Source organism: Mustela nigripes, chromosome 4 (assembly GCF_022355385.1).
Source record: "Mustela nigripes isolate SB6536 chromosome 4, MUSNIG.SB6536, whole genome shotgun sequence".
Classification (NCBI taxonomy): Eukaryota; Metazoa; Chordata; class Mammalia; order Carnivora; family Mustelidae; genus Mustela; species Mustela nigripes.
Window position 1 is genome coordinate 158,710,457 of NC_081560.1, and position 22,500 is coordinate 158,732,956.

General features: G+C 43.1%; 1 protein-coding gene and 1 long non-coding RNA gene across 3 annotated transcripts in view; one reads left to right on the plus strand and one right to left on the minus strand.

The window, feature by feature from the left end:
- The window catches only part of MYOF (myoferlin), a 159,518-nt gene that overhangs the window by 122,953 nt on the left and 14,065 nt on the right, over positions 1-22,500 (minus strand). For both annotated transcript variants that reach the window (XM_059398147.1, XM_059398148.1), the window contains exons 2-3: positions 13,801-13,856; positions 11,314-11,405 (exon numbers count right to left, since the gene is read on the minus strand). In XM_059398147.1, the coding sequence (XP_059254130.1) occupies positions 11,314-11,405; positions 13,801-13,856 (148 nt within the window). The remainder of the gene's footprint in view (positions 1-11,313; positions 11,406-13,800; positions 13,857-22,500) is intronic.
- Positions 20,810-22,500, plus strand: part of LOC132015337 (uncharacterized) — a 9,402-nt gene continuing 7,711 nt past the window's right edge. Inside the window, exon 1 of the long non-coding RNA XR_009403623.1 lies at positions 20,810-21,385. This is a non-coding gene — a long non-coding RNA (uncharacterized LOC132015337). The remainder of the gene's footprint in view (positions 21,386-22,500) is intronic.

Genomic DNA, 22,500 nt, shown 5'->3' on the forward strand with positions numbered 1-22,500 from the left:
AAAAGTCAAGAACACAGGCCTGGACATAAAGGTGGACTCTGACACAGACAACTGTGTGACCTTGAGCAGAATACTAAGCCTCTCTGGGGAACAACAGGACCTGCTTCAGAGCGCTTCTGCGAGGATTGAGGAGGGTAATGCATTCAAAGGGCTGGGTCTAGTCTTCCGCAGAGAGAACTCTTGACCTCCAGTGGCTGGGAAAATCCTTCCACTCTGACATTCCAGCTAAAAATACTTATTTTCATCACATGACCAAGAGGCACTTCTGGCTCTTCTCTCACCCTCATTCGGGCTGGCTGGCTGGCTGGAGGACTGTGAAGTGGGCAGAACAGACCAGCCAGCTCCCAGCACCCGAGGAGGGATGTTGCTGACACACCAGGTCACTGCTCACGCTGACTGACCCCGGCAGCCCCTTGGTGTGGGCATGGCCACACAGGCAAACCTGTTTGTTTCTAGGCCTGGAGCAGCAGATGCACAGTGAGAGCTGTGTTTGCACAACCGGTTTCCATGGCAACAGGAACATCAGCGGGCAAGACATTCCTCAAGCCGTTAGGAAAACCGTCTGCCTCCACCCTGTACTTCCAGGTGATAAGGAAGTTCCTACACTGAGCAGTGAGCAGATCCCTGAAGGCCAACTCTTTAGTAAAAAAGCCAAGAAAAAAAGTCTGGGGCCAAAGTACACCAAATAGTTTGGACAAACATACACCGTATTCCCAGGTGGATTTAAATTTATTTTCCTGCAATGTACTTACAGACAAATTCAACCAAGGTGTACACATTATTTACTTGGTGACAACAAGGTCAAAGTTCATAATTCCTGAGGAGAAGGAATTGTGGCTTATGCCGTCAGCACATAGACAACAAAGGGCCATTATCATCTGCACATCATGCCAAAGCTGACTCAGGGTCAGCTTTCACCGGGAGATGGTGACCAACGACGCAGGGACAAACGTAGGACACAGAACTAATCTCCCAATTAAAAAGACCTCTCCTGGGGACCCTGCCAGAAGGGCCTAAAATTTCCATTTTGTTCACTTCCTGAGAGGAGTCATCAGTGGCCTCAGTCTCCAGATCGCTGTTCTTGGGAGGTTAACACGGGATCAACTATTAATGTTCATCCCACAGTCCCCCTGGAGCAGTTTCTCAGAAAGCTCCTTTCAACCATCCCTGAAGGACGGAGACATGGGACAGTAAGTGCTGTTGGACAGTAAGACTTGGCCGAAGGTGCAGATACGGCTCAGAGGGCAGGCCAGTGTGGGTACGCAGAAGGGAGCCCTGGGACATAATACAGACACTGGGTGCCTGTGAGAGGTCAGGAGAAGGGGGATGCCCACCCCCCGCCAGAAAAAGGAGAGGGAAAGCTGAAAGAGTAATGAATACCAGCTTCATATTTTGCCTGGAATTTACCTTTTTCTGGCCTAAAAATTCCCGTCATAATAATGCCACAGTACAGCTGTCTCCTTCGGTCATTATGCTCAGCAGACAGCATAACAGCAAGTACAAGAATCTCAGCAAGATGCATGGAGCCCCCAACTTTGGAAGGACCCTCTTCTATCAGGATCCACCATATTTTCTTGGTTCAACTCTGTCTCTGGAAAAGCATACCGAACACCCAAAATGGGTGCCAAGTTAAGCCATCGGGTAGGGAACTGCCTTCTTCCCATGCCTGCTGTCATCGGAGGGCCCCACTGTGTTTTCAAGAGGTGTCAGATGAATAGGTAATGGTCTCCCAGTATTGTTTCCCGACTTCCTGTTACTATATCCAGTCTCTACACACAAAGCCTGATTGATTCTTTTAAAATATAGGTTAGATCATCCTCAATCCGCCCCCCCCCTTTAATGGATTCCCATTCTACGAGGAATGACATTCAAAGCCTATGCCGTAGCTCACACCATACATGCTGGGGCTTTCCTGATCTCCGCTCTGAACCCATTCCAGCTTCTCCTGCCCTTTGTGCTCCAGCCTCCCTGGCCTCCTTGATGTTTCTCCGATGCCCCACATACACTCTGGCCTTCTCTCTGCCTGCAATATTCTTTCCCCCAGAGAGCTGCACGGCCCATTCCTTCACTTTATTTAGGTCTCTGCTCAACTGCCGTCTCATCGCCGCCTCATACAACACCGGATCACATCCCCATCATCAGTCACTCTCTATCCTTTTACTCTGCTTTACTTTTCCTCACGGGCTATACCATATAACACTTTCCTCCTTATCTTAGATCACTCCATAGCACCTGACCCATTATACAGTTCTTCGTGTATTTGCTTGTTTTCTGAATCTACTCAAGCATATTTCCTTCAGGAAAGCAAGGATTTTGTGGGAAACAGACAAGAGCTACAAGGCCAAGCCTTGCTGCCACATTGAAATAGAAGAATCATAAAATGATAAAGGCTTGAACCAGGCTGGTGGCTGTGGCCAAGAAGAAGAAGCACGTGGCACAAACAACGGAAAGGAAGAAAAAGTAAGATTTGGCAAAAAGATTGGAGAGGTTGTGAAAAGAAGGAGATCCAGAGAGACCTGACGTTCTGAGTCCCAGTGGCCCAGAACTATGCTATCCAATATGGTGGCCCCCAGGTGACATGTGGCAAGGGAGCACTGGAAATGTGGCTAGTCTGGATTGACATGTGCTGTCAGTGGGAAAGACATGTGGGATTTCAAAGACTGTAAGAAAAAAATGCATGTAAAATGTCTCAATGATTTTTAATATATTGATTATATATTGAAATGATAATTTGTATATGCCCAGTTAAATAGAATATATTATTAAAAAACTAGGGGTGCGTGGATGGCTCAGTGGGTTAAAGCCTCTGCCTTTGGCTCAGGTCATGATCTCAGGGTCCTGGGATCGAGCCCCGCATCGGGCTCTCTGCTCAGCAGGGAGCCTGCTTCCTCCTCTCTCTCTGCCTGTCTCTCTGCCTACTTGTGATCTCTGTCTGTCAAATAAATAAATAAATCTTTAAAAAAAAAATTAAAAAAAAAAACTAATTCACCTGTCTCTTTTTGTTTTTTAATGTGGCTACCAGAAAAATTTAAATTACATTATGTCTGCATTATATTTCTGTTGGAGAGAGTGGTCCAGAATATAAATAGTGACATCACTGGTAGAAAGAAGGGGGCAACAAAGAAAAGAGACTATTTATTTTTTTTATTTAAATTCAATTAATTAACATATAATGTATTACTAGTTTGATGTGGAGGTTAGTGATTCGTCAGTCTTGTGTAACACCCAGTTCTCGTTAAATCACATGCCCACCTTAATGTCTATCATCCAGTTGCCCCATCCCCCCACCTCCCACTCCTCCAGCAACCCTCAGTTTGTTTCCTATGATTAAGAATCCCTTATGGTTTATTTCGCTTTCTGATTTCGTCTTCTTTTATTTTTTCCTCTCTTCTCCTATGATCCTCTTTTGTTTCTTAAATTCCATATATGAGTGGGATCATATAATAATTCTTTCTCTGACTGACTCATTTCTCTTGGCATAATGCCCTCTACTTACATCCATGTCACATGCAAATGGCAAGTGACATTGGCATAATACCCTCTACTTCCATCCATGTCACTGCAAATGGCAAGATTTCATTTTTTGAAGGCTGAGTAGTATTCCATCATATACGTACATATATACATATATATATGGATAAAGACGTATATATTTATATGGATAAAGAAGATGTGGTGTATATATATTTATATGTGTATATAAATGTGGTGTATATATATTTATATATTTTTATATATATTTATATATGTATATATATATTTATATATATAAAACATACATATATACATATGTATATATATACACATATATAAATATATATACACCACATCTTCTTTATACATTCATCTATTGATGGATAACTGAGCTGAGCTCCTTTCATAGTTGGGCTATTGTGGACATGGCTGCTATAAACATTAGGTGTAGGTGCCCCTATGGATCACTGCATTTGTATCTTGGGGTAAATACCCAATAGTGCAATTGCTGGGTCACAGGTTAGCTCTATTTTCAACTTTTTGAGGAACCTCCTTACTGTTTTCCAAAGTGGATGCACCAGCTTGCACTCCTAACAACAGTGCAAGAAGGTTCCTCTTTCTCCACATTCTTGCCAACATGAATGGCAAGAATGGTTGTTTCCTGACTTATTAATTTTAGTCATTCTGCCTGGTGTAAGGTGGTATCTCATTGTGGTTTTGATTTGTATTTTCCTGATGTCAAGTGATGTTGAGACTTTTTTCTTTTTCTTTTTTTTTTTTTAAGATTTATTTATTTATTTGACAGACAGAGATCACAAGTAGGCCGGGGTGGGGGGGAGCAGGCTTCCTGACGAGCAGAGAGCCCGATGCGGGGCTCAATCCCAGGACCCTGAAATCAAATCATGACCTGAGCCGAAAGCAGAGGCTTAACCCACTGAGCCACCCAGGCGCCCCGATATTGAGACTTTTTTCATGTGTCTGTGGTCCTCCTTGAAGAAAGGTCTGCTCATGTCTTCTGTCCATGTCTTGATTGGATTTAACCATAGACTGTTGAGTTTGATATATTCTTTATGGATTTTGGATACCAGTCCTTTATCTGATAAGACATTTGCAAATATCTTTTCCCATTCTGCCAGTTGTCTTTTGGTTCCATAGACTGTTTCCTTTGCTGTGCAAAAGCTTTTTATCTTGATAAAGTATCAGTAATTCATATTTTGCCTTAGTTTCCCTTGCCTGTGGAGACGTGTCTAGCAAGCAGTTGCTGCGACCATGGTCACAGAGGTTGCTGCCTGTGTTCTCTTCTAGGATTTTGATGGAGTCCTGTCTCACATTTAGGTCTTTTATCCATTTTGAATGTCTTTTTGTATATAGTGTAAAGAAATGTTCCAGTTTCATGCTTCTGCATGTGGCTGTCCAATTTTCCCAACACCATTTGCATAAGAGACTGTCTTTTTTCCACTGGATATTCTTTCCTGATTTGTTGAAGATCAGTTGACCGTAGAGTTGAGGGTCCATTTCTGGGTTCTCTATTCTGTTCCATTGATCCATGTGTCTGTTTTTGTGCCAGTACCATACTGTCTTGATGATCACAGTTTTGTAATAGAGCTTGAAGTCTGGAATTGTGATAGTACTAGCTTTGGTTTTCTTTTTCAACATTCCTTTGGCTATTTGGGGTCTTTTCTGGTTCCATACAAATTTTAGGATTATTTGTTCCAGTTCTGTTAAAAAAGTTGGTGGTGGGCGCCTGGGTGGCTCAGTGGGTTAAGCCGCTGCCTTCGGCTCAGGTCATGATCTCAGGGTGCTGGGATCGAGTCCCACATCGGGCTCTCTGCTCAGCAGGGAGCCTTCTTCCTCCTCTCTCTCTCTGCCTGCCTCTATGCCTACTTGTGATCTCTCTCTGTCAAATAAATAAAGTCTTAAAAAAAAAAAGTTGGTGGTATTTTGATAGGGATTGCACTGAATGTGTAGTGTTAAGAATAGACACTTTCACAGTATTTGTTCTTTCAATCCATGAGCATGGAACATTTTTCCATTTCTTTGTGTCTTCCTCAGTTTCTTTCATGAGTGTTCTACAGTTCTCTGAGTACAGATTCTTTGCCTCTTTGGTTAGGTTTATTCCTAGGTATCTTATAGTTCTGGGTGCAGTTGTAAATGGGATTGACACCTTAATTTCTCTTTTCTCTGTCTCATTGTTAGTGTATAGAAATGCAAATGATTTTTGTGCATTGCTTTTATATCCTGCCACCTTACTGAATTCCTGTATGAGTTCTAGCAATTTTGGGATAGTCTTTTGGGTTTTCCTCACAGAGCATAATGTCATCTGAAAAGAGTGAGAGTTTGACTTCTTTGCCAATTTGGATGCCTTTTATTTCTTTTTATTGTCTGATTGCTGAGGCTAGGACTTCTAGTACTATGTTGAACAACAGTGGTGATAACAGACATCCTTGCCATGTTCCTGATATTAGGGGAAAAATTCTCAGTTTTCCCCACTGAGAATGATATTTGCTCTAGGCTTTTCATAGATAGCTCTCATGATATTGAGATCTGTTCTCTCTATCCCTACACTATGAGGAGTTTTAATCAAGAAAGGATGCTCTATTCTGTAAGATGCTTCTTCTGCAACTATTGAGAGAATCATATGGTTCTTATCATTTATTTTATTAATGTAGTGTATCACATGTCTTTGTGGATGTCGAACCACCCTTGTGGCCTAGGAGTAAATCCCACGTGGTCATGATGAATAATCCTTTTACTGTATGGTTGGATCCTATTGGCTAGTATCTTGGTGAGAATTTTTGCATCCATGTTCATCAGATATATTGTCTGTAATTCTCCTTTTTGGGGAGTTCTTTGTCTGGTTTTGGGATCAAGCTAATGCTGGCCTCATAGAAAGAGTTTGGAAGTTTTCCTTCCATTTCTATTTTTTGGAACAGTTTCAGAAGAATAGGTATTAATTCTTCTTTTAATGTGTTGTAGAATTCCCCTAGGAAGCCATCTGGCCCTTGACTCATTTTTTGGGAGATTGATTAGTGCTGCAATTTCCTTGCTGGTTATGGTCTGTTCCGGTTTTCTATTTCTTCCCAGTTCAGTTTTGGTGGTTTACAATCTCTAGGAATGCATCCATTTCTTCCAGATTGACTAATTTGTTGGCATATAGTTGCTCATAATATGTTCTTATAATTGTGTTTCTCCCATGCTCATGATCTCTGCTCTTTCATTCATGATTTTATTTATTTGGGTCCTTTCTCTGTTCTTTTCGATAAGTCTGGCCAGGGATTTATCAGTCTTATTAAGTCTTTCGAAGAACCAGCTCCTAGTTTTATTGATCTGTTCTATTGTTCTTCTGGTTTCTATTTTGTTGATTTCTGCTCTAATCTTTATTAATTCTCTTCTCCTGCTGAGTTTAGGCTTTTATTTGCTGTTCTTTCTCCAGCTCCTTCAGGTATAAGGTCAGGTTGTATATTTAAGACATTTATTGTTTCTTGAGAAGGGCTAGAATTGCTTCCCTCTTAGGACTGCCTTTGCTACATCTCAACAGTTTTGAACAGTTGTGTTTTCATTTTCATTTGTTTCCATGAATTTTTAAAATTCTCCTTTAATTTCCTGGTTGACTCATTAATTCTTTAGTAGGATGCCCTTTAGCCTCCATGTATTTGAGTTCTTGCCAAATTTCCTCTTGTGACTGAGTTCCATTTCAAAACACTGCGTTCTGATAATATGCAGGAAATGGTCCCAATCTTTTGGTACTGGTTGAGACCTGATTTTTTACCTAATATGTGATATATTCTGGACAATGTTCCATGTGTACTCAAGAAAAATGTATATTCTGCTAACTTTAGGATGAAATGCTCTGAATATTATTTGTGAAGTCCATCTGGTCCAGTGTGTCATTCAAAGACCTTTTCTCCTTGTTGATTTTCTGCTTAGACAATCTTTCCATTGCAGTGAGTGGGATGTTGAAGTCCCCTACTATTATTGTATTATTATCAATGTGTTTCTTTAATTTGGTTATTAATTGGCTTATATAATTGGCTGCTCCTATGTTAGAGGTATAGATATTTAAAAGTGTTAGATCTTCTTGTTGGATAGATCCTTTAATTATGATATAGTATCCTTCCTCATTTCTTATTACAGTCTTTGGTTTAAAATCTAATTTGTCTGATATAAGGATTGCCACCCCAGCTTTCTCCTGATGTCCATAGTATAATAAATGGTTTTCTACCACATAACTTTAAATATGGAGTTTTCTTTGGGTCTAAAATGAGTCTCTTGCAGGTAGCATATCGATGGGTCTTGCTTTTTTTTTTTTTTTTTAATATTTTATTTATTTATTTGACAGAGAGAAAGATCACAAATAGGCAGAGAGAGAGACAGAGAGAGAGATGAGGAGAAGCAGGCTCCCTGCCGAGCAGAGAGCCTGATGCGGGACTCGATCCCAGGCCCCTGGGATCATGACCTGAGCCGAAGGCAGAGGCCCAACCCACTGAGCCACCCAGGCGCCCCGGGTCTTGCTTTTTTTACTCTGATCTGATACCCTGTGTGTTTCGATTGGGGCATTTAGCCCATTTACATTCAGAGTAACTACTGAAAGATATTAATTAATTAATTAATTAATTAATGACTAATTATTTATTAATTGATTATTAATTAATTTATTAGTATTAATTAATGCCATTGTATTACCTGTAAAGTTACTGTTTCCATATATTGTCACTGTTGCTTTCTGGTTTATGTTACCTTTGCGCTTTCTCTTCGCTTAAAGGATTCTTCTTAATATTTCTTGCAGGGCTTGTGATCACAAATTCTTTTCATTTCTGTTTGTCCTAGAAGATTTTTTTAATCTCTTCTATTCTGAATGACATCTTAGCTAGATAAAGTATTCTTGGCTGCATATTTTCTCATTGAGCGCCCTAAATATATCATGCCAGTCCTTTCTGGTCTGTAGATAGGTTTGCTGCCAGTGTAATATTCCTATACTTGTAGGTTTTGGACCTTTTGTCCTGAGTTGCTTTCAGGATTTTCTCTTTGTTGCTGAGATTTGCAAATTTCAGTGTTATATGTCGGGGTGTTGATCTATTTTTATTGATTTTGAGTGGGGTTCTCTGTGCCTTCTGGACTTGAATGTCTGTTTCTTTCCCCAGATTAGGGAAGTTCTCAGCTATATATATATGCTCATATATACCTTCTCCCCACCTTCCTCTTCTTCCAGGATCCCAATTATTCTAATATTGTTTTGCTTTATGCTATTACTTATCTCTCAAATTCTCCCCTCATGATCCAGTAGTTGTTTATCTCTATTTTTCTCAGCTTCTTTATTCTCCAACATTTTGTCTTATATCACTAATTCTCTCTTCTGCCTCATTTGTCCTAGCAGGTAGAGCTCCATTTTTTATTGCATCTCATTAATAACCTTTTTTATTTCAACTTGATTAGATTTAAGTTCTCTTATTTCTCCAGAAATGGATATTCCCTGCTGTCCTCTACACTTTTTTCAAGCCCAGCACTTAGTATCTTTATAGTCATTATTCTGAACTCTAGTTCAACATCTTATTTTTACCCCTGCTGTTTAGGTCCCTGGCAGTTAGTACTGCCTCTTATTCTCTTTTTTGAAGTGAGTTTTTCTGTCTTGTCATTCTTGCAGAAAGTGGTCACTTTTCTGTTTGTAGAGTTGCAGCTATTTTCTTAGATCTCTAGTTGAGTGTATTCAGAATGAGTTGATAGTTATTTAGCTGAATTCCTGAATTCCTGAAGCTAAGATCTATCTACTCCTCTGCCACCTTGGACTATCCTCAAAAAGGGACTATTATTAGTAACATATTAGAGGCTACAGTGAGGTTTGACCACCCACTTCCTCCAAATTTTGTGATATGGGAGATAAAGCTGCCCTCTGGGAGTTGGGTGGGAACAGATAAACATATCATTGGTTCAAAGCTGAGATACACAAATAACCTTTAAAGCTACAATGGTTTTCAGTCCAATATAGTGGGATCAGAACCTACCAGAGTATATTTAAATAGCTTAAGAAGAAAATGCGTCAGTCACAAGGGGCATTTGTCAGCAATGGAATATGGGAAAAAAGATCTCAACAAGGTAAACATGCACAGTACCTATCAAATCCTATCAAATCCTATCAAATCACTGTCCAGGAGGTTAATATCTGTCCAGGTTCTCTTAGCCTGACACCATTAAGTAGAAGACCCCAGCCACAGCGGTGACCATCTAATTTACTGTCCACACCAATGCACTGTTGATAGCAAAAGAGTTACTGTTAGTTACTGTGTTGGGACAATAAACCAAGACTGTCCCAAGCAAATCAGAGGATATGGTCACTGTACCTCAACTAATTCTTTCTAGTTTATTCCTCTCATTGCAGCCTTCTGATTATACCAAAAGTACCTAAGGCTAAGACATACATTTTAAAATGTATGACATTACTAAAAACTTGGCTGCTTCTTACATTGATATAGACATTTAATACCAGGTGTATTCCTCACCCCCAAACTTGTTTAATTTAATAATACATCTTATGGTCAATGACATCTTATAATCAAGTATACAGAGTAATTTGCAGTATGACACAAAGAAGAATTCACTGATCGGGATGCCCTCCCACCAGACATTTATTTCCCCTGCAAAATAATAAGTAAGTAACCTGGCTTTAAGCATCAGTTTCTTGTAAGCTTGGTTAGTTTGAACTGGTAACCTAAGACTGGCTTCTGAGTCTATAAGGCCAATGTCCAGATCAAGGACGGGGGTGAATTTACTGAGGTCATTCGGTCCCATAGAGACCTGTTTCAGATGTCCCCAACCCTCAGTGCCACCATGGGCACCATCATGACCCTTCTCCATTTGAAACTGGTAGAGGTGACAGAGACCTGGCTTAGGTCTGTCAAGTTTAAAAGGCTAATAAGCCATTAAAATGAAAGTGGGGCTTCAAGCAGATCTTGAATGAGATGTGTATGGTCACACATAATCAGAAGAAGAAATTATTTTGCTTGTGTCTAATACAGCTACAGTTCAGATAAACCATCAAAGGTAGGAAGTAACTATATGCAATTAAAGATATATATAGATACAGATATAGATAGATATAGATATATCAGGAATACAACATAGGTTTCACAGGAAGAGCCAAACTGGATTCACTAATGGTGGATTACTGTTTGCAGTCTCTTAGGAATATAGTAGCCCCTCCTTTATCCACAGGGATATGTGCCAAGACACCTAGTGGATGCCTAAAACTGCAGATAGTACTAAACCCTATATATATATTGTGTTTTTTCCCATATACACATACATATCTACGATAAAGTGTAATTTGTAAATCAGATATAGTAAGAGATTAACAACAACTAATAAGAAAATAGAACTATAACAATATACTGTAATAAGTCATACGGTTTAACTGTAATACGGTTTCTCTCCATACAAAATACTTTATTGTAAGTCACCTTCTTGATGATATGAGATGACAAAATGCCTACATGATGAGATGAAGTGAGGTGAATGATACAAGCACTGTGACGTAGTGCTGGCTTACTGACCTTCTGACAATATTTCAGAAGGAGGTTCATCTGCTTCTGGACCTCGGTTGGCCGTGGGTCACTGAAACTGCAGCTAAGAGGGGACTACTCCACAGAACTTTGGGAAAAGGCCTTGTGAGAAATTAATCGCATCTGATATTGGCTCAGAGGGTTGTAGGGGGGAGGGGGGGGCATGGAAATGAAGCACACTTATATAGGAAGTATTCCAAAAATGTTTTTAACAATTGTTCCTTCAACGAAATAAACAGTAATGAGATAATATGTAAAATGAGAAAAATAGTTGAAATCAACTTACTTATTTTGTCCAATTGTCTCAAAATCTTTCACAACAATAGTAAGGGAAGATGAAAAGTCCAGTGGTACACCCCTCAAGTCAAATTCCAAAATCTGTCCACAGAAAGGTTATAAGAAAAGTTGTTAAAAGAATGGGATAATATAATAACATGTACCGACACTAAATGTTGGGTCATTATCTTCGCCACTGACAATCTTTTGAATTACTCAATTCTATAGTTAGACAGAAGTGACCAAATTCCAAACCTGAAGGCTGCGAGGGCTGTGGCAAAACACACCAGACTTAGCCTCAGAGGACCTGGGGGTGACTTCTGGCTTCCCATTTTCTAGGCTCTGTGACTATGGACAAGCCACCAAACCCATCTCATAATCAGAGAATTTACTTAGTGCCCACCACAATGGGTTAGAAGAATAAAATAAAATGAATGCTTTTTTCACTGTTTGTTTTTAAGTTACTTGCTCTTCCCAATCATGCTATTATCAAAGAGATGAACAATCCAAAAAAAACATTTTCTAAAACGCATCAGTCTTTTATTTTAAGTCCCACCATGATCAGTTTGTAGTAGATGAGACTGTCGTCTTTATGAAATAAAGTGCTATCTAACGGCAACTTGAAAAAAATCAACATAACATCAGAGATGCCTTTTATTAATTATGTAACATATGAATTAAATAAAGCAGCATCTACTGTTGATTTTATTCTCCTTGTAATGGGTTTAGAATAAATGGAGAATGTGTCAGACCTCAACGCTAACCCCAACAGGTCTCAGGTTGCTATTTCATTTGGGTTAGAGTTCAGTTATAAAACTACAGTTGGGAAGTTTACTTGATAAATACATTTGCAATTTAAAAATTACATGTTGGGGGCACCTGGGTGGCTCAGTGGGTTAAGCCGCTGCCTTCGGCTCAGGTCATGATCTCAGGGTCCTGGGATTGAGTCCCGCATCGGGCTCTCTGCTCAGCAGGGAGCCTGCTTCCTCCTCTCTCTCTGCCTGCCTCTCTGCCTACTTGTGATATCTTTCTGTCAAATAAATAAATAAATAATCTTTTTTTAAAAAATTACATGTTGGAACAAAGTGGGGTGAGATGGGTGATGTCCTGCATGTCTGCTCACATGACCATATATCTCTCTGCCATTGACCAAATACAAAGAAGCATGTTACAATTACTCAAAACCTGAAATATGTACACATATAGATTTTTTCAATTTGCTTTATTCTTGGAGCTCTGTACACAGTGCTAGGCTCCAGAGCATCCATAGGGACCAAGCAGACTGGCCTCTTGCTTTCATGGAGCTGGCAGACCAGCTGGCCGTGTTCTGGGTTCCAGTGAAATCTCAAAGAAGCAGAATTACCTCTCAACATTCTGCTTCTCAGAAAGGCATTAAAAAGGTGTTCTGTCTTCACCTCATTCAATGAAAAGGTCAAGTCTTTATCCTATAGAGATGTTGAAACTAGTCGTGGGGGTGGGGGGAACTTTACAGTTGGCAGAAGGGAAGTCTACACAGCCCGGTGACTCAGTGAAAATAACAAAGACATTTATCACTGTGCTTATCCAGGAAGGTTTCAATGGATTTTGGAAAAAACAATGGGGCTAATGATCATCTTTTACAAAAATTAGTCAGCATAGGAAAATCTGCTCAGTGGAAAGAATTAAAATTTTCACATTATCTACAAATATATTCAACACTAAACCATTTACAAAATAGATACAAAGTCAGCAGTGAGAGAAGTAAATAAATGATATTATATTCCTTCTACAGAATAGTGCATAGTATTAAAAATACTTCTGAATGGAAGAATATGGTATATGCTCAGGATATAATAGGAAGAAAAAATAGGATAGAAAGCCATAGTGCTATATGATGCTACTTTGCTAATCTCAACACATCATATTTTATTAATATATTTATTCAATAAACATTTATTGATATATCCCAGATGTTAATAGCAATTGCTTCTGGATAGTGGGTGCGTGCAAAGGTAAATTTTTTTATGTTGCTCTGAAACTTTCAAAATGTCTACATTAAGGATATACTAGTTTATCAAAAGAGAAAAAACAATAAAGGTCATTACTCAGCCAGAGTCATGGCTCTTGACTAGTGACATGCAGACAGGTTTTTAAATATGGAGCTTTCCTCCTGCGACTCCGGAGATGATCCAATCCCACCCCCAGCCCTACATATGCACCCCCAACATGCAACCTAATGCGACCAACATCATTCAGCAAACGCAGGGCTGCTCCAGGTTAGAACCCAGCCCTCTCACTCCCTGTCCAGGCCTCGCTCACTGTACTATTCTACAGGAGACTTCATTGCGGTACATGTCCTTGAACGGTTCTGCTGTCTCCAGGGCCACAAAGGGAGACGGAGGGGTGAGGGTACAATGCAGACATTCTTCTTCCAAAGGGAAAAGCTAACCCTTGACCAAAGATAGGACAATCAGATGTAGCTCATCCACTGAAACAATGTAAAGAAAAATGAACTTACCTCATTCCAGAATGGGTTGAGTTCATTGTCAACTTTCTTTGTTTTCTTTTTCTCATCTGCAAATAAAAATAGGGGATATCAATTAATTAAAAATACTCCTAGAACATGTACCATTCATTCATTCATTCAAACCTGTGTGCCCACATTTTCCCGCTCATTTGCCTAGAGCTGGGGCCGCCTGAATCAAAGTTTTCCAAACTGAATGGCTTGTGTTTTTCTGGCTTAAAATGTTTCTCCCATGCCCAGATCTACAAGATGTTAGGGGATGAGGGACTCAAAATCATGGAAATGCTGTGATCCCTTGTCTTTTTACCAGTTTCCACAGACCAAGGTTACCCAGCGCCTCTGGGTCTCCAGGTTGTTGCAGAAAGAAGCCAACAAAGCTAACCTTTGACAAGCAGCTGTCACCGTTTTAGAGATGTGGCTACTGAAATTCAAACGAGCTAAGAAATTCTCAGCTAATTCTTCTGAGCTCACACTTGGCGCTGGATCCTATATAACCTGCAATTTCCACTCTGAAGCCCATGCCACCTCTGCATGTGGTAACACCCCACAGCTTCAAGATTGAGCTGGACTCCCTCCCAGAGGCCTTGGCACAAGGTAGTTAGTAAACAAACACTTTCTAGGACCTGCAGAGAAATGTAGGGTCTCCTTTACTCCAGGCTCACCTTTCCTGAAGATACAAGTTTTCTTTCTCTGTATCTGAGATTGGATGAATAAATGTTATTTATTTTATTTATGATGAATAAATGTTAGGTCACCTTCCTAAATAAATGTCAATCCAGCTAGTGCTTAAAGTTTCCTTAGAGAAGTCCAAAGAGCAGGGGCATCTGTTGGGCCTCTAAGTTCTCTAATACTTATCAAAATAAAAGCTAGTGTTTGAGTACAAAATGCTTTGTAAGCAAGAGCTCCTCTGTTTTCAGGGCCAAAAATAACCAAACCAAACCAAAACAGTTTTCCCTCTGTGTGTCTCGTTTACCATCACAAAGAACATTCACAACACTTGTGACACCAGATGTACGGCGGGGGTTCCCCCACCAAAAGTGATTTTCTGTCATTCCAGATGGGTGTTTTACAATTTAATTCCATGCCGACACCGCCTATCTGGAGACATGGTCAGATCCCACAAGTTACAGGTTCAGAGGACAACAGTAAGTCCAAGTGCTTCTGACCTAGCAGGCTACAGATCTATGCTTCCCATAACTCCCTCATCAGGTTCAATTTCTTTGCTAGAGTGGCTCACAGAATTCAAGAAAACAGTTATTTATGTTCACCAGTTTATTAAAGGCAGTGATAGAGGGTACCGATGAACAGCCAGGTGAAGGGATACCTCACGTCAGGTCTGGGAGGGTCCTGGGCCCAGGAGCTTCTGTCCCCATGGAGTTGGAAAGCCTCAACCTGCTAGTGCATGGATGGGTTCTCCCATCTGGAAGCTCTCGGAACCACATACTTTTAGGATTTTCATGGTGGCTTTCTCACACAGGTGAGATCAATTATTAACTCTATTTCCAGCCCCTTTCTCCAGTCTAGAGGAGTGGTGGGCGGGATGGAAATTCTAAGCTTCTCATCAAGGCTTGGTCTTCTCAGAGACCAGTCTCCATCCAGGAGCCATCCAGGAGGCCACCCAGAGTCACCTCATTAGAACAAAAGATGCTCCTATCACTTAGGAATTTATAGGGGTTTTAGCTCAGTGCCAGGAAATGGTGGGGGGGGGGTGGAGTTCAATGTATATATTTTCTATGACCTCACATCATCTCATCTCTTTAAAAACCCAGGAGACATGTATAATTTTCATCCCCCTTTTGGAGCTCAGGAAACGGAGAAGTGACATACTCAAAAGTGACCCAGTTAGTAAGTAGCAGGGATGGCTTTTAAACCCACCAGACAACCTCTCATTGGCCACACTTGGAACCATTCCCAGTTTCCCCTCTACTGCATGGCAATGTAGAAGGTAGTGGGTTTTGGTCAGCTGAATGTCATATTGCTAAGGATTCCAGCATGCACCAGTTGTGGGACTAACCCCCTCATTTTTCCAAGACCTCAGCATAGCAAAGTCATGAATCACCACCCTCATTCTGCTAAGCATTAACTTTTCCACTTGAGAAGCTCCCAGAACCCAGCCGGCTTCCCTTTCTAGACTTCAGCAGGACTCTGCTCATCAGCTCATGCCTGGACTTGTGCTGGTTAGTTCTAACTGTTGTCTTTCTAGGCGGCCCACAGAGCCCTTCCATGGATCAGATTCCAATACCACCGAGAAGCTGGACCGTCCCCTCCCACAGGGCCATTTGGCCCCACTCACCCCTCCTGCCCTCTGATGGAACCCTCTCAATTTTCCTCTCTGGTTACAGTATAAGCAAGTACTCTTAAGAGAAAGAGGAGCCAAGAGAAGTTTATACTGACAGAACTGGACAAATGGCTTCTTTCCACAATGGTAGCAGCTCCCTCTAAACAGCCATCTACAGGGGCCCGGATGTGCCTTCTACTGCAGCCCCTCTAAATTCTTACAGCAACCTTGCACGGTTAACATTCTCATCCCCATTTCACAGACAAAGAATTGAGAGAAGCTGGTTAACTTGCCTCAGGCCGCACAGCTAATAAAAAAAAAAAAGAACCTATGTCCCCTTGGCTCCAAAACCCAGCGGTGCCGCACAATAGCATCTCACTGTAAGCTGTGGGAAGCACCGGATAAAGAAAACGCATAAACGTAAGAAGTGTGATGGGCGTGGCACCCTGAGCAATGGCCATAGGAAAGCCCAAGTTCAGGTTTGAGAGTATGCTGGAGACTAAGACTATTTGCTCCAACACACAAAATGTGACATCTGTGAGTTTTTCTGGGGAGCTGGTTTACTGAGCTCATCAGATTGTCAAATGAGTTTGTGACCTTCACAAAAGTTAGGAATTCCTGCCTATCCTGCCTATCCTTCCAGACCTCCACCGCCCTTGCTGCTACAACCAGGGCTGCGTGGTTGGAGAACTGAGTCAGGAAAGAGTGAAGCTGCACTCTGGGACCACAGCAGACCTTCAAGAGAAAAGATGGGAAATTGCAAGAGGTCACAGCAAGTTAGTAAAGCAAGGAGAAAGCAGCAAGTCATTTATAGGAATTGGGCACAGGGGCTTGAGGCAGGACTTGGGTCACTGAAGGATGGTACTGAAGCAAAACTTCGGTCTCCAAGTCCCCAGGATTCCAGGCAGGGAGCCAAGGCAGGGCCAAGGGCTCCAGGGAGGCTGGGGAATGAGCCAGTACTTGCTCTCTTGAATTGAATCCCCAGCCTGGTTACCGACCTGGGAATCAGCATATGAGAAGAAATGCTGCATGGGGAAGGGGGAGGTTCTTGGTGTTGAGCCGCTACTAGGGATCCCCCTCCCCTTCCCCAATAGAAGCAGGATTGTTCCAGAGTCAGCAGTTGAGGGGTGTGAAAAAAGGGAGAGTCACTTGTTTATTTACTCATCTCTAAGCATTTACTAAGCACCTACTATGTGTTGGGAACTAGGGAAACCGAAGAGCACAAGATGGTTTTGGTCTCCAAATGTTCCACATACACAGTTCACGCGCTATTGAATAGAAATGAATCCTGATGCATGTTTTCAGCAAACAGGGAAAAGCCCACCATGTTCTTGCCTGCTTCACCCGTGTGGTGGAACTTACTGCTATCAGACGGGAATAACAGAATAATGCCTGCCCAGGTCAGGCTTAGGGATCTCGTAGCTCAGCCCATGGAAATGGTCCACAAATTGAGTTCTCCCACAAACATCAGTGAGTTTTTTCATTCTTCTATTCAGTACACATATCTGAAGTATCACTGGGCAGGCACTGAGCTGGACACTGTGGGAGACACAAAGATACCCAAGACACGGTTCCTGCCCGCAGGTGCACCAGCAGGGAGGTGGCCCCAGGTGACTGAGACAGGATAAGGCTGCAGTTGCCATCAGAAGGGGTACACATGAAAAGGGAGGTGACTTCAAGCTGAGGGCACCAGATAAGGACTCACAGAGGAAGGAGAGGCAGGCCTGGGGGATTCAAAGACAAGGATGAACTGAGAATGTGGAGTTGGGATGAAAAGGTCACTCCAGGTGGGGGCAACAGGGTGGGTGGGTCATCCACAGGGGAGAGAGAACAGGTCCTATCGGGGGACACTCCACAGCCCAAGTGGCTAGAACCAAGGGGATGTGGAAGAGAGCAGAGGCGACCAGGCTGTGTGGAAAGGTCATGGTCACTGGGGGAAGCCAGGCAAGCCACGCTAAGCCAAGCTTCATTTGGCTGACACAAGCCACTTAGTAAAGAGGGTGTTAGACATTGGGCTTTATAACTTCAAGAGGTTCATAATCCCATAAGGAAGACCAAGTTGTGTAATAACTCTTGTCATACTGTTCTGAACACACGATTCTGTTGTGTATTGAGAACAAAGGAACAGGCAGAGTGCCTGCAGATGTCTGGTGACCCTAGACCTGGTGGGACCGCTCCAGTGGAACCTGTGGCTGCCCCCGGGGCTTGTACTGGTGCAGATGGTGCTCCCCTCTAGGGAGTCACTCTCTCTCAGCCAGGCCTGTGCTAACCCCTTCACATACATCATTTCACTGAACCTTGCCAGCTAGCCCAAGAGGTAAATTACCCCCAATATGCCAATAAGCAAAATGAGTCCAGAATGGTTAGGTGGTTTGCCTAAGATCACAGAGCCAGGCAGAAAGACTCTAACTCAGAACCAGTCTGATTCTACAGCCCATGCATTCTACCACTGGGCCTCCTAGGTCCCTAGTTCATAAGTAAAGATTACATCGCCAACATTAGCTCCTCCCCTTGTGGAGAAACCTGGCTCAACTCCTTCTAAAAAGGAGGCTCTCATTTTTATCCAACGGTGTGTATATTACATGCTATTGAAAGTCTATCCTGACACAAATACATCAGCCACAAAACAGAAGTAAATAAATATTTTTCTTAGCAGCAGCCAGTCACATATTTGTATTATTCAATTATTCAATTCCACCACTTTAGAAAAGAAAAGGTCCTAAACTGCAGGTGCTAAACCGCAGATGAAATCAGGGGAAAGCTCTTTTTCCCTTCTCCATATCACCGACCTCCCCCTGCTCTCATCTCTAATTTTACTACGATGACTGTTTCCTCCTATGGACAGGAATTACATGCTTTCAACCCAGAACAGAACAACTGACTCAAATGCCAAGTCCACTTGAGATCATGACTCAAGGCATTCTTTGGGACATTTCCTGTTTTTTGATAAGTCAAGCCTGCCTGCTTCTCTCTTCATTCACCGAAGGTCAACACTGCAGTAATTAACCTGCATGCCAACCTCTGAATAAAGTTTCCAGAGAAGTGAACAAACATTCCTTGCCCAGCCACCACGCCCTCTTGCACAGAGCCATTTCCTTTGCTGTGCAGCTACCACACAGTGTGATGGACCCTTAGGGATAAGGCTCCAGAGATCACTAGACCTCCTAGGACTGGTCTGGATACCTCAGTGCTGAGAGGGCCATGTGGTGGCTCGTTTTATGTGTCACTTGGCAAGGCAACATGCCACCTGTTTGCTCAAACTCGAGTCTAGACGTTGGTGTGAAGGTATTTTATAGATGTGATTAACATTTGCAACCCATCATCTTTAAATAAAAGACGTTATGCTCTGTAATGTGGATGTGTCTCATCCGAACCATGAAAAAGTGAGGTTTCCTAGGGAAGATGGGGATTCTGCCTCAAGACTGTGACCCAGGTGGTGTCTCAGTGGGTTAAACCTCTGCCTTCGGCTCAGGTCACAATCTCAGGGTCCTGGGATCAAGCCCTGCATTGGGCTCTCTGCTCAGTGGGAGCCTGCTTCCCCCTCCCCCTCTGCCTGCCTCTCTGCCTACTTGTGATCTCCCTCCCTCTCTATCTCTCTCTCTCTGTCAAATAAATAAATAAATAAAATCTTTAAAAAAATGTGACTGTGACACAGAAATCCTGCCCGAGTTTCCAACCTACTGGCGTGCCCCACAAATTTCAGATTTGCCAGCCCTTATAATCACATGAGCCAATTCCTTATAAGTCTCTCAATGTCTCTGTCTCAACACACACACACACACACACACACACACACACACACCCTATGGGTTCCATTTCTCTGGAGAACCCTAATACAATAAGCAATGCCAGGTGTTTCTGGAAGTAATAGCATCTACAATGGTAACACCTTTTCAGTATTTCCAAAGACACCCCATCTCAGTGATCCTCCTGCAGGGAAAAGTACAGGGCTGGCCCAGCTCTTCCAACTGGACTTTCAAATCAGCGAACTCTCTGATTCTCTGAGCTGTTATCTCAGAGAAACGCAGGCTCAACCACAAGAGCCCCTCTTGTGTACCCTGCGGAATTTAGACTAGATGGTCTCTAGGTCTTCTTCCAGGTCTAGTGGAATAGACCTTATGAAGGACCCCCAAGTCCTCACTGGCCAGATGGCTGTATCTTCCTGACACGGCCCCAAAAGAAGGGGGAGTCCCATTTACAAAGCTCCCCTAAGTAACTTAGCTCTTTGGTAGGCAAAGTAGAGATTTCAAGGTTCAGCCATGCATCTAAACTTGACCTCCCATTTAGAAATACTTCTTCATATTCTCTGGGTCTCAAGTTATGGCCCCTTTGTCTGAAGAAATAGTCACAGACATATACAAAGTCACCCGCTATTTGGCCTAGAATATCACAGACCCCCTGAAGCCATCCATGCCTGGCTAACAGTTATTGAATGCTTTGAACTAGTCACTCTTCCCAGTGCTTTCCACAGAGCATCTCATTAATCTTCCCAACTACCCTAAAAGGTAAATTCTACTACCATCATCCCCAATTACACAAGGAGAAACCAAGACACAGAGAAGTGAAGCAATTTATCCGAGGTCACACAGCTAGGAAGTGCTGGAGCTGGGAGTCAGATTCTGGCAGACAGAGACAGGCAAGTTTTCTGAGTCGGAGGATTAAGACCAGACAGTCACTCCTTGAAGGCTGGGACTGGATTCTACTAATACAGTTACTCCCCTCAGAGTCACTTCTCCAGGATTTGAGTGGACTGGACTTCATAAGCTCATGGAATTATCATTACTGGGGTTGCTTTAATGATTAAGTGAGAAAATGAAAACGAAGTGCTCAGCATAGGACACAGCACACAGGAAACACTGGGCTAACAGGGGCTATCATTCTTTGTTTTTTTGCTTTTTTGTTTTTTTTTCAGTATGGCACCTGCACAGCGCCTCTTGTGCACTCCCCGGGGGCGGGGGTGCTCTCCCCGGCATTGAAGCACCCCCCCTTCCCCCGCCCCAGGGCAGGGCCCAGTCACTGGAGCAGGAGCCCAGTTAGGCTTGGCTCAGCCCTGCTGGAGCAGCTCTCCCTGCCCTGGCTCCGTGCCAGGCCTCCATGGCTCCAGGGCTCCTCGGGCAGCCGGCATCTGGGCGGTGTCTGCCCCTCCCTGGCAGCCACCAGCATCTTGGAGAATTTCCACCAGAACCAGAGGATTGCAAAGGCCAGGGCAGCGCCTGCAGGAGACTCCTCCACCCTCAGGACTCCGAGGCACCTGGGGGAGCGCAGAGGCAGGTGGTCCATCCAGTCCCACCCGGGCTAAAGGTGGGTCTCGGACTTCTTGCTTTCCGACCCTGGCTGCCCTACCTAGGCTCCACAATATGTTGTCAAACGGGTTCTGGGGAAGGCGTTTTCGGCCAAACAGCAGCTGTGGTACAAAGCAAGGCTGTTCTGTACGTTTCTGAGAGAGTCACCGATAGCTCTGATAAACAGAAACGCCCAGAGAAAAAGGCACACAAGGGTGACTGCTTTGCTCTCCATACCCCGGGCGGACCCCCTCCCCCACCCAGCATCTGGAGATGCTCTTACAGGCAAACGGGTTCTCTAATCAAAACCGAAATCTTCCCAAGGAACTGTGGGGAAGCCCAGTCAATCTGAACCAATGCCCGCAGGATCTCCTTCCCAACAGCTGGCTCTGGGTGGGGGTGTCCCAGCTCTGCCAGTGGTCAGGGGTGCCGGGGGAGGGATACCAGGTAGGACCTGTGCCTGGACCAGCTGCCTGGCTGGGTGGAGAACTCGATCACGTGACTCGGGCTTCTGCATTTATTTTGCATGTGAACATATGCTCCCTGCCAAGCCGCTTATTTTGTTCCTTTTTTTTTTTTTAAAAGATTTATCCATCTGTTGAGGGAGGGAGCAAGAGAGAATGTCAAGCAGACTCCCCGGCCAAGAGCAGAGCCCATGACCCATGAGATCATGACCTGAGCAAAAACCAAGAGTTGATGCTCAACCCATGGCGCCACGCAGGCACCCCAAGTGCCAGGCACTTTAAACACATTCACATGTAATTCTTCCAATGGAGGCATCAGTGCTGCCATTTCGCCCTGAGAAAACTGGGTTCCAGTGATGTGAGGTGACTTGCCCAGGATCACACAGCCAGTCAGTGGCAGAGCGGAGCTGCATCCCCACACCCATCTCATTTCCAAACCTGTGCTCTTAACCTCCGCGGAGGGCTGAGGATGCCAGGGACCTGCTACGTTTCCCCCATTTCCCAACTGTGTGACTCTGAGCCCCATCCTCCCCAATCCCACAAAAAGAGGGACTTCAACTGTAATAAGAGGGACTTCATTTTTCGTGAGAATTAAGTGAATAAATATTTATATGAAGCACTTGGTGCACTTACTACCTCTCATCATCAATATAATCTGCGAATAATGAAA